We start from the raw sequence: 12,838 nt of genomic DNA on the forward strand, positions 1-12,838 counted from the left end.
AAATCAATAGTTAAGAACGGTTATATATTTAAATAAATGTAATATTATAATTAAACAAAAAACGGACTTTTTAAATAATTCGATTTCAGTTAATTTTACTTTTATATCATTATTATTACGTTATTATATATTCACAATATATTACTACAAAATTTTTTTACTAACTTTTGAATCTATAATATTTTAATATAATTATATATAAGGAAGGCTTGAGCCTATAAATGAAAGAATACACTGCAACAAGATATGCATTAAGGTCAAAAAAAAGAATTGTGATGATAAATTTCCATGACAGTTAGAATCATCAATTTGAATAAAAAATTTATTGCTTCCAATCGGATTTGAACCGATGATCTCCACATTACTAGTGTGGCGCCTTACCAACTTGGCCATAGAAGCTTATTTTTATATTGATAAATGTTTTCTATCCTTCCACCCTTACTGTTTTAAAACCCGTGACTTAATTTCCCCCGGAATTATTATTATTGTTCCGCGGAGATAATTTGAGTGAATTTCTTTTGAAAAATCTGAAAAATCTGAAAAATCTTGGCGTCGGCTTGTAAATCATCGCGACAATAGAGTTTATCAAATAAACATTGTACGTAATGGCTAAGCCTGAAAAGTTTTGATGGAATCATCAACGAAGAGACAATGATTTAATTGAAAAAATTCGAACCATTTTCAGAAATACTTGTATATGGAATTTATATTTGCTTCCATCAAAGCACAATTGTAGCTCAATTGACTACAATAAACAAATAAGTAAAGGCAATGAGATTCTCGCATTTCTTAAAATACAATGCAGTCCCTGAGTGGCAGAACCATTATATGGATTATATCGCATTGAAAAATCTAATATACACATTACAAACTGATGAATTGAAGGAAAATGATGCTCGTCCGACTTCCCTTACTAAGGAAGAATGTAATGATAAAAACGATGATATACATGAAACGACACATTTTAGTTCAGAAGATTTAGAAAACAATACTGGTTCATCATCTACAGATTTATTTAATAGGAATTTTGCTAGGAAGTTTAAAAATACTTTTTTCAAGAAGAAAACCAAATCGAAACATTCAACCAGTTTTAATGAGCATGTAGAAGATCCAGAAAATGAACAAACGTTCGAATTAGGGGATTTGAGTACAAAGAATGAAAATAAAGACAAAGTGAAAAGTGGTTCCAGTAATAAACTGAAGGATACATTAAGGAAACCGAAGGGGAGGTTATTTAGTTCTCGAGCATCATCAATTAGTAGTGATGGCAAGACATTATATGGATCTTATGACTCTTTCGTTTCCAGTTTAACAGATGAGAAAATTAAAGTAGACGATTTTTATAAAAGAACAGAGGCCAAATTTTATGAAAGACTAGATAATTTAATTCATGACTTAGAGAAAGAAGGTGTCACTCATATAAACGAACGATTTTTCCCATCAGAGGAATTAAGTTCCGAAGAACAAAATCAAATAAAACCATTGGATATTACAAATACAACCAATATTGAATCATTTGAACTACGTTCGCAAAGGCCTTCGACTGAATTGAGAAGTCGCTATGATTACTCGGAAGATGGTGACGAAGATGATGAAGACGAAGAAGTGGATGATTTTGAAGCTACTCATGATAATACAGCATTATTAAACTATTCGCAATTCAATATAAAATCTCAAAAAAAATCCTTACTAAAACAATCCATAATAAATTTATTTGTCGATTTGTCACAATTGAAATCGTTCATTGAATTAAACAAAATGGGGTTCTCCAAAATCACTAAGAAAGCTGATAAAGTTCTACATTTAAATACAAGAGCTGAATTGATTGAAAATGAAAGTTTTTTCAAAGATACTTATATCTTCTTACCAGAGACATTCAATATCCTTAATACAAAAATTTCAGAATTGATTGAATTTTATGCTATAATAAAGGGGAGACCTGCTGAAATTGAGAGTTGTAAACAAGATTTGAAATCATTCTTACACGATCATATTGTATGGGAAAGAAGTAATACTTGGAAAGATATGTTGGGTTTATTATCCCAAAGCAAAGATATACAGACTGATGTTAGTGAAAAGGAGTTAGAAGAACAAAAACGTCAAATAAAGTTGAACTTGCCATTCAAAGCATGGAAATTACCGAAACCAATTACAATTAGAAATATTGAAATTGAACAGTTGAAATTACCAGCGTTATTTTTCACTTGGAAAGCCTTTAAGCTAGCATTCATTATAACGTTAACAGGTGTTTTATTGGGTATCAAAACTTTTAATGATCCTGTAGAAGGTAGATGTATGGCATTGGTTGAATGTGTAGCATTCTTATGGGCAAGTGAAGCTATTCCGTTACATGTAACAGCTCTTCTTGTTCCATTATTGTCCGTATTATTTAGAGTATTCAAGAATTCCGATGGTACAACAATGGGTGCTGTAGATACATCTACTACAGTGTTATCAGCAATGTGGTCTTCAACAATTATGATTCTATTGGCTGGTTTTACCCTGGGTGCAGCGTTATCAGAGTATGAAATTGCAGAAGTCTTGGCATCTTGGCTATTAGCATTTGCTGGGACAAAACCAAGAAATATTCTATTGATGGCAATGTCGGTGGTTTTCTTCCTTTCAATGTGGATTTCAAATGTCGCATCACCGGTCTTGACCTACTCATTGTTAACTCCCCTATTGGAAACATCTGACGCAACATCACCATTCGCAAGAGCCTTAATTATGGGTGTTGCTTTATCTGCGGATCTCGGTGGGCTAGCTTCTCCAATTTCATCACCACAAAATATTATATCAATGGAGTATTTGAAACCATACGGTATTGGGTGGGGTCAATTTTTTGCAGTGGCTTTACCAACAGGTGTATTAGCCATGTTATTAGCATGGGGGTTGGTTTGTGTAACATTTAAAATGCATAAGACTAAAGTGGAAAAATTCACTCCAATAAGGACAAAATTTACCATTAAACAATATTATGTCATATTTGTAACACTAGGAACTATTATTCTGTGGTGTGTGGAAGCACAAATAGAAGGAGCATTTGGATCATCAGGCCAAATTGCTGTTCTACCAATGGTCCTATTTTTTGGTACAGGTTTATTAACAACTGCTGATCTGAATGCATTTCCTTGGTCTATTGTAATATTAGCAATGGGTGGTATTGCGTTGGGTAAAGGTGTTTCCTCTTCAGGGTTATTAGTTACCGTTGGTAGAGCATTGCAAAGAAAAATTGAATCTGATGGTATTATGGCTATTTTATGTATTTTCGGTATATTGATGTTAGTTGTTGGTACTTTCGTTTCCCATACAGTTTCTGCAATTATTATCATTCCAATTGTTCAGGAAGTTGGTGATAACTTGAGCGATCCAAAGGGTGCACCGATATTAGTCTTTGGGTGTGCATTACTAGCTTCAGCTGGTATCTGCTTACCAAGTAGTGGGTTCCCCAACCAAATTGCCATATCGATGCTCGATAAAAAGGTAATCGATATTTGAATGTCAGTGATTTCTTGATAAGGGGTTTGCCTGCATCACTATTGACATTTGTTTGTGTTATAACGCTGGGATATGGTATCATGTCATCAGTTCTAAAACCTGTAACGAATTCCTGAACAAAAATAGCATGTATCTAAATAGCATTTCTTTAAAATTAATATTAAAAAGTATAAATGACATTAAAAACTGATATTAACTATATAAAAGTCGAGTAAGAAACTTGTGCAGTTATTGGAAAAGGTCTCCGTTTCTGATTCGTCAACAAGCCTTAGAAGAAAGTTTGCTCGAACCTGATTCGTTTTTATATATGTCGGTGTATGAATATAAAAGTCTCGTAAACGTAAATAGCTTCCGAGTTTTGGATATATTTACGATTAGAAAGATGATTGGACATCCTCGAAGGTTGGCATACTTTCAGCAGCGCCACGTTTTTGAATTGATAAGGAACTAGCAACAGTAGAAAACTTCATTGCCTTTTCCAAATCTTGTCCTTGATATAACTGGGTTACTAAAGACCCTAAAAATGTATCACCCGCTCCAGTGGTATCGACAATTGAATCAACTTTACAAGAAGGAACAAATCCAACAGTTGGATGATCTTTAGAGCAAAATAATGCACCTTTAGAACCTAAAGTTGTCACGACAATAGCCGATTTAGATTGGCTTACTAGAGTCTTTTGAAGAACAGAGCATATTTTTTCATATCCTTCTACGAAATCCTTCTCAATTGCAGATTTATAATTTTTAATTTCTTCGTTGTTATATATAGTTTCTAAAATTTGCACTGCTTCTACTTCGTTGACAATCAAAACATCAACTAAATGCCAATCTTCTGCAGATATCGGTTCAAATGGCGATGGATTAAAGACTATCTCATACGTGGGCCTATTTTTATTCAACCAGTGAATTATTGAAGTAGGGTTAGGAATTTCTTGTTGGAATATAACCATTTGTTTCCTATCACTTGAATCTGTTGGGAAGATGTTTTCTAACTTCCCTGATTCATAAGTAGATTTGCCATTAGCACCCTGTGTAATAATAATACGGTTCTGACCACTACCATCTTTTTGTTCTACGAGAATGGTAGCTATACCTGTCATGACATTCGGTAAGATACCCACGTTAGCAACATCGACATTATTCTTCCTTAAAATGTCAAGTAGTTGTTCACCAAATGAATCCTTACCGACGTTACCTACCATTTTAACTTTATAGTTAGCTTTAGGATCCTTCATTCTTGCTGTAGCTATAGTTTGATTTAAACCTTTTCCACCAGCATGAGTCTCGAAATGATTTGCTCGAAAGGTCTCCCCTGAATCTGGGACTCTATCTGTGTAAGTCACCAGGTCATAATTCAATGAACCTACAATTGTAATACCCATTTTTTCTCAAGTATATATATTTATCTTCTCTATGATATAGAAATGTTTAGCTTAGGAAACCGGTTTTTTCCCTTCCAGTAGAGGACAAATAATACTTAAATTTAGTATAATTTTTGTCTATATTTTGTATTATTTTCCTTTTAGGAATTTTTCAATTTTTTGACACATTTATTTCAGGTTACCTAATACGGACATAGATTACTGCATAAAGAAATGCCTTCCAAATCGGGAAATTTTGATATTTTCTTGAAAATTTTTGAAAAATTAAAGTGAACTCAAATATTGCTTAGAAAAGAAGAGATGACTTAAGAATTATTGATCAATAAATTAAATGTTGGCTATATAGTATAGTAATACAATTGACACAATAATATAGCTGATAACCACACCAACTATCAAGTAAAAATGACTGACGTTGAAGAAACTGTGGAAATTCAACCAATAAGTTTCCCTCCAGAGGTTTTTGCCCGAATCTCACCAGAGTTATCATTACAAAGGCATCTTGCGTTGGGGCTCCGTCCATCCTTAAGGAGGTTCGATGAATTTAGAGATATTGAAATTAATGAAGATTCATTGTCTCGTTTCAATGCTAGCCATATGATGAACGAAGATTCTCAGAATAATATCTTGGGTTCTAACGTTCTAAAATGTGGGAAGACTTTTGTCATTACTTCAATTACAGGGGGGATAATTGAAGATACGAGTACATCCCTAGATGAAGTTGATATTGGAGAAAAGGAATTACTAGATATTGTGGAACAAGAAGATTCGTTAAACAAATACACTTCTGTATACCCAGTTGTGGAAGTCGAAAGAGGAAGAGTTGGTGCATGTACTGATGAAGAAATGACTGTTTCACAGAAATTGTTCGATTCTTTATTACATTCAAGAATAATACCAAAGGATTCTTTGAAAGTACAAACAGGTATAAGAACTACTGACGAAAATGGTGTATCTCAAATTATATATCCGGATGAGGTAAATAATGTTGATGGTAATGATGTAGATGATTCATATAAACATGTTATGCCAAGGAAGAAATGGTCATATGTTTTATATGCAAAGATCGTTGTGTATAGTCGTACAGGGCCAGTGTTTGATATGTGTTGGAATTCTTTAATGTATGCATTACAATCAACAAGGCTTCCTAGAGCATTTATTGATGAGCGTGCTACAGATTTGAAAATGACAGTTAGAATGAAAGGTAGGAGTACTACTATTAGAGAAGCTTATGATATATTATGTGATCCTAAAAAATCGTTACCATTGACCTTGAATGATTCAAATCTTGCCTATGCATCGAGTTTCGGTATAATCGATCTTGATCCTGAGGTTGCATTAGAAGAAGCAAGAAAACAAGAAGATAAACAAGAGGATGTTGAGATGGATAAAATAGACTCTATACTACTCGCAGATATTGATACAGAAGCGGAAGAATCTAGTATATATTCCACAATATCTCTAATTAACAATCTAAAAGGTGATTTTAAACAATTAAGTATAATAGGTGCTGGTAGTAGAATAACACCAAATATGATCAGAAATGCCATAACATTATCAAAGTGTAGATCACAGGATTTATCTCAAAAGATAAAGAAGTAAAGCTTAGGTTTAACAACATATTTAAATTATAGATGTATAACACTTTTTTTACTCTTCCTTAACTATTGTGCCTTTTATATGAAGGTCGATGATATATTGAATTTGTGGCTCATTAACAATATGGAATAAGAAAGCTGACAGTAGTTATCTACTGATCCAACATTATTTCAGACTATATAAGATACACTAAAAACATAAAATAGATGTATTCGATATAACATTACTAGCGGTTAAGTAAATATGGTACAAAAGTAATTGTATATATTGATTGCGATTGTTCATTTAGAAGAGAAAAAGGGACAAAAAGGAGACATTTTTGTTTGGTATCATCATTATGCACTTAGTTGAAATGTAATGTTACAAATGAAGTTTATCCTATGAAACAGAAAAAAAGTATCTACTTTCTTCTTCTAGAAGGCTTTGGAGAAGGAGAAGGAGTTTGAGTGTTCTTAAGATCAATGTTAACATATTCGTTAACCTTGGCAGCAACACCACCATGAGCTCTCTTGACAACTCTACTTGTCTTAGTGCCTTTACGCTTGTAAACGTCAATGTAGAAAGCAATGAATAAAACTAAATAAGATGAAATTAAACCGCAACCAGAAAATGTGGCTGCTGTGGAGCCGACACAATCACCGCAATGTGGTAAAGTTGGAGCATACAAGTGAGCGAACTTTTGGTAAACACCAAAATAAATGAAACCAATATCCAAGATGAATTGAATGATTTGGAATCTAGTAACCCATTCTTTCCACCAGACTCTAATACCTCTAGCAGCTAAAAAGTAATACCAGTACATTAAAACGTGAACAGCCAGGTTTAACGTAATTGGAACCCATGACATAGCAGTAGTACCGACCAATTGAGTGTAGCACAACAAAGCTGTCATACCGTGATGGAAAGTGTGTAAGAATGTCAATCTCTTATGTTTCAAGACCAAAAAGAAAGTATCAATGAATTCTAGAAATTTGAAGATAAAATTGAAATAATAAAGAGTAACCATTGGCTGAGTCCAAGCTCCAATATCACAAATAGCATAGTACAAACCATGTTCAGCAATAATTGGAACAATTTGTTCCACCATTAAGACCAGTAAAATCAAAGAGGAAGAAGATAAGAACAAATTATGAAGTTGGAACAACCCATTCAATTGGAATTTAGGAAAGTTCTTCAAAATGGCTCTACCTCCAAAAACGATGATATAGTATGCAGCGATAGTATATAAGACTGATGGCAAAGTACTTAGTGGTAATTCACCAGCAATAAATTCAAATTCACTTGGGACGAAATGACCACGTGTAGCTGAAGTGACAAGCTTGTCAAATGTTGTCCACAAATCACAATTGAAAAACACATGTTCTTGGCTAGGTAAGTATTCGTGTAAAACTGGGTACTTCTCAAACAATGGAGAAGCGTATTGTACTATTAGACTGTTCATCTTGAATAAAAACGAAAGAAATGGGCGTATCTTGGAGTTATTATATTTGCGAGCGATATCAAATCTTGATAGATGCGAAATTGAAGGATATAAAAGAAAGCACTTTAGTTTTATGAGATGACCTTTCAGCAAATATAACTGTCAAGGTTTGTGTACGTTATGCTTTTTTTCATGTGAAATTTTCCAATTCTCCAATTTTCGTGTCTTGGTTGTTGATTTTTTTCTTTCAAAACTCGACGTTCGGATTCAGGAAAAATTAGGTAGCCAAACTTACAATAAATACCGTCCCAACAACGAATGCTATCGTAGTTTGTCCAAATGACACATTGTCTTCTCTGAGATTCTAAATTAGGGCTCCCAGAAGTTTGAGTATAACAAAAGTAGATAATAATAAATGGGAATGCTAGCCATTTTTTAAAATATATAAAATTTAAAAGTATATATGTAGATAGACTGTATAAATATAACACAACGAGATTAGGCTTTCTCTTTATTCTGTATCTTCATTATTTACTGTAGAAGTTTTGTCCATGGAGGCAGCATTATTTGATGAAAATGATGGCATGTTCTCAGGTGCTGATGCAACAGCAGCTAAAGCAGCAAGCGGGTCAGTGCTAAAATTAAATGTAGGGTGAACATTAGATAGTTTGGGAAGTTCTGTCATTCTTTGGTTTATAGGAAAATGTTGAGGCAATGATGCTGTTGATGATGATGGCGGACCTGGTAGTGGAGTTTGAACTTGTGGTGCAGTTTGTAATGGAGCCATTGTATTGTAAGGGTTAATATTAGGTAAAGCATAATTATATGCCGAACTTGGACGAGTATAACTGACATTTCTAGCTGCGTTCCCGTTGGTTTCAGGGTTTAATAACGACAAAATAGAGCTAGATTTCGGTCCTGAAGACAAAGCATTGTTCGACGCTTGTAATTCCTGAATAACTACTTGACCAAGGGATGAATTGATTTTATTTGAAACATTTACATTTCTTTGCATGGAATATGTTGGGCTGGACGCGAGAGCTTCATTACCATACAGTTGCGTACCTGTGTTTAGAATATCGTTAATACTAGAGCCACCAATATGGGTCAAATTCTCTTGATGAATTTGTGGTTGACTACCCACTGGTACCATTACTGTATGACCATCAATAATGTTAATACTTGGTGGAAAAGTGCCAGGTAGTGAACTGGAATGTTGTAAACTGGAACCAGGATGTTTCAATTGAATAGCTGATAACTTTGGTGGGGGAAGTGTTGACTTGGGTGTAGTGACTTTAGAAAATGGTTCTTTATATATTTCTGAAGAAAATGGATTAGTTGGTGTTCCAACTTCTTGTTTATCTTGAGATATCGAATCAGGTTGATTTGTAAAAAATGCTAAGGCAGGCCTTTGTTGCGGTGGGATACTAGTAAACGTATGTGGAATTGTGTTTGCTTGGTCTGGCTGCATAACCATCTGAGCTTGTTGCATAAAGTTATTTCTTGTAGTATTTCTTTTATTATCTGACTCTTCGACAATAGACTTCCATCCGTATTGGGCGGCATTTCTTTGATAATAATTTCTAACCATTGTTGTAGATTTACTACCCAATTTCTGAGAAATAACCGACCATTGTGACCCATATTCTTGTAATAACTCTGGAAACGCATAAGCTTCTTTCACACTCCAGTAACTGGATTTATGATCACTACTTGTTTTCTGTTTTTTTCTTATTTGGCCTTGATCTGTTTCATTTGTTTGATCTCTATTTGCGGCATCATCTTGGCCACCGGCCATCGCCGTTGAACCATCATTACTTGTACTCGATTGTTGGTCACTAGTTCTTTTCATACTTGTACCTCCATATTGGATTTCTGCCATGTTTATTGGTGGTAATCGTTGACTCATGGTAACAGACGATGATGTATCGAGGACAGGAGGAGCTACGAGATTGGGCACTTCGATGGATGTATCACTTGCTTCATGGTTTGTCTCTGGTAGAGTTGTCTTATCAATAGTTCCATTTGATATTCTCGGATTTTGGGCATTAATTTCAGAAGCAACTGTAGAAACAGGTGCTTCCTTTGCAACTAATCCTGTAATTGGTAGTTTTTCATCTAAACTTTCATTTTGAACTTTGACATGAGGCTCCTCATGTTTTGCAACATCGACGTCATCATTAACAACTTCTGCTTCCTGAAAAATATTAGGTTCATTTGTTTTAATCGATTGATCACTGATAACTTCATCAATGCTTCTCTCCTTTTTCTTTATACGACGTTTTGAAGGATTACTGTGCTTTTTTCTTTTGTTTTTCTCTAATAATAATGCTTTGTAATCAATTGTCTTCTTCGTCCTGTAATAATGAAGGACACATTCTTCGGGAGATCTTAAGCTACCCATATAATGAGAAATTTTGCCAAACTTCTTGGGATACATGACATAGGCATCAGCGAAAAGCTCATGTTCATCCTTAGTAAATGTATCTATACCATTTCTGACAATTCTTGTTGCCCATTCATTTTTATCGGTTACAAGATTATTAACGTCCTTAAATTTTTGAGCAATTTTTTTCACAGGATCAATAATTAATGGTGGGATTGAAGCCGCCGCTTGATGATGTCTATAATCAGGATCGATTTGTAATAAGACACTCTCAATTTCATCATCATCGACAAAGTCTGCTCTATTTCTACGACGAGGCACAATACCGGCAGTAACTATATTATTTTGCGAGTTGGTTTGCTCCTTTTCTTGCTTCTCTTTCAATTCTTGTTCTTCCTTCAATTTTCTCTTCGATTCTATTTCTTCTTTTCTTAGTTCGTTACTTAAACGTTCCATCTTATTGCAATGAACATCCCAGTCCTTTTCATATCTGAAATATAATTTTTTTAAGTTAGTTATTCTTGTGTCTTCGAAATTTTTCAAGTCTAAAAGTTTCTTGTAAAGTTCTTTCCTAATATTAGAGTGATGAAATTGGATATTCTTCTCAAAAAATGAATGTTCTCTCAACGATGTAATTGGTACTTTTAATAAATATTTTTGTTTCTCAGTGATCTCTAATCTGGCTTTATTCTTCAACTCCCATAACTTTGTTTCAACTTCAGATAATGGGAAAATACATTCAGTGATTTCGGATTTAGGGTTTGAATAAGGTACTTTTGAAGTATATTTTTGTAATTTTGATAAATCTATCTTCAACAATTCCGGGTCATGAACATGTTCATAATCAAATTCTTGCTTTACATTTTTAACTGCAGTTTCAATTATAGTTGTTTTTTTTCTATTGATTTTAGCACCTTCAATCTCTTCTTTAAGGGGTTCATTTTTATCACTGATTTTATCACTAGTAATAAGAGATTTCTTACGTTTTAAATTCGTCTTGCCATCCTCCGTAGTCATTTTTTGTTCTTTTTTACTTAATGATGTCCACATAGTAAAGTTATCGGTATCCCCACGCTTTTTTATTTTATTATCTGATAAGTTGGATGAAGCTGATTTCTTATCTACTGTTACTTTTTGTAAATCAGGTGGGGTTTCTTTAGGAAGTTTCGCTACTGATTTTCTCTGTTCGGTTTCTCTAGTTGTTCTTGGTACAGAATTAAATAAACTAGAACCTAATGAATGAGGATTTGATGAAGGTTTGTATGATACATGTTGTTCTTGTTGTCGATGCTTTTCCTCTCTATTTGGCTCTTTATGTGTAATATTATTTTCATTTCGAATGTTAGTTTTATCATCTTTATTACTTGTGATGTCATGGCCGCCATGTACTTCAGTAAAATGTGCAGTAGAAATGTATGGTTCAATGTTATCCTTCCTATCAGGCGGCACAGTTGTCTTTGATAAATACTTGTTATCAGATACGTGCTTTATTGAAGTAGAATTTGGAATCGTGTCGTTTATTACAGAAGATGAAGATGGTGGCGCAATTTGAGCTATCATTGTTGATGGTGTGGAAGGCCTACTGGAATGACTTTTCCAGATGGATGGACGTACGTTCGTAGTTGGAATGGAATTGACCATGTTATACCCCGACATATCTATTTTTGACGCTGAACTTGAATGGTGTACCGATGATTTCCATTTGTTACTTCGCTGATAATAATTGGATGCTGCATTAGCATTAGCTAATGGATCGCTGGAATGATATACATTGTGAATATTATTTACTGAGGAATTTCTCTGTGGGTAAGTGTCTATTCTATCGCTTTTAGGTTGATCTTGAATCTGATTTCTCGAGGCAGTAGGTTTTCGAGAGGTTAAGCCTGGTAGAGAAGAAGATGATGGTACTGATATTGATCCTTGATTTTGTCTTTGAATCATTTTTGGTGATGAGTTTGATGACGGCGTTACTGCTCTATTTGGAGGACCAACATTCGGAGAAGATGGTTGATGATGAATCGAGTATCTGCAAGAGGCACTTCCTGAATATCGTGATCTAATTGGTTCCGAAGTATTTACAACTGAACTTGTCTCCTTCGAAACGATTGGCATCGAACTTTTTGTCCCATGAGTGCTGGTGATTATTTTGGAATCCATTTCAGGATTGTACCGACTACCGGTATTTCTTGCCGCCGTCGTCAGCGTTGCTGTTGCTGGCAATGGGGTTGTTGTTACACTTGCCTTCGCGGTTCTATAATGGGATGATGTTGGCCTCATCGAAGAATTTGGGTCATAACGAGACGCTTTCTTCCCAGCATCTGCATACGAAGTTATTCCATTTGCAGTAGCTGGCGGCAGAGGGTCGACTCTTTTTGCCTGAGGAATCAGATTAGGATTTAATGATTGTTGTATGGAAGTCTGTTCTTGATCCTGTGCATGAAAGAATCCATGACTTTTCTTGGCGAATGGTGGGCCGTGTCTTCGATTAGGATTATTAGAGTAATAATACCTTTTCTTATCACCAGGCCTATGACCATGTGGTGGATAGCCCAT

The 12,838-nt window shown here is 34.5% G+C and overlaps 5 protein-coding genes and 1 non-coding gene across 6 annotated transcripts; 2 read left to right on the top strand and 4 right to left on the bottom strand.

Annotated features, from left to right (window-relative positions):
• Positions 1–326: 326 nt before the first annotated feature.
• NDAI0Atrna10T lies at positions 327–399 on the bottom strand. Its single transcript has one exon. It is a non-coding gene; the product is annotated as a tRNA-Thr (tRNA).
• A 372-nt stretch (positions 400–771) lies between these two features.
• PHO87 (SPX domain-containing inorganic phosphate transporter) lies at positions 772–3,498 on the top strand (the record flags this gene model as incomplete). The annotated part of the gene is made up of 1 exon (XM_003667423.1): positions 772–3,498. One exon carries the CDS (start codon positions 772–774, stop codon positions 3,496–3,498), a length of 2,727 nt encoding a protein of 908 aa, XP_003667471.1.
• A 374-nt stretch (positions 3,499–3,872) lies between these two features.
• RBK1 (putative ribokinase) lies at positions 3,873–4,880 on the bottom strand (the record flags this gene model as incomplete). Its single annotated transcript, XM_003667424.1, has 1 exon — positions 3,873–4,880. The coding sequence occupies one exon, from the start codon at positions 4,878–4,880 to the stop codon at positions 3,873–3,875; it is 1,008 nt and encodes a 335-aa protein (XP_003667472.1).
• Positions 4,881–5,285: 405 nt separating this feature from the next.
• On the top strand, positions 5,286–6,482 carry RRP43 (exosome non-catalytic core subunit RRP43; the record flags this gene model as incomplete). Its single annotated transcript, XM_003667425.1, has 1 exon — positions 5,286–6,482. One exon carries the CDS (start codon positions 5,286–5,288, stop codon positions 6,480–6,482), a length of 1,197 nt encoding a protein of 398 aa, XP_003667473.1.
• A 397-nt stretch (positions 6,483–6,879) lies between these two features.
• Positions 6,880–7,920, bottom strand: ELO2 (fatty acid elongase ELO2; the record flags this gene model as incomplete). Its single annotated transcript, XM_003667426.1, has 1 exon — positions 6,880–7,920. One exon carries the CDS (start codon positions 7,918–7,920, stop codon positions 6,880–6,882), a length of 1,041 nt encoding a protein of 346 aa, XP_003667474.1.
• Positions 7,921–8,410: 490 nt separating this feature from the next.
• On the bottom strand, positions 8,411–12,838 carry SNT1 (Snt1p; the record flags this gene model as incomplete). The annotated part of the gene is made up of 1 exon (XM_003667427.1): positions 8,411–12,838. One exon carries the CDS (start codon positions 12,836–12,838, stop codon positions 8,411–8,413), a length of 4,428 nt encoding a protein of 1,475 aa, XP_003667475.1.

This window comes from Naumovozyma dairenensis, chromosome 1, assembly GCF_000227115.2.
Source record: "Naumovozyma dairenensis CBS 421 chromosome 1, complete genome".
NCBI lineage: Eukaryota > Fungi > Ascomycota > Saccharomycetes > Saccharomycetales > Saccharomycetaceae > Naumovozyma > Naumovozyma dairenensis.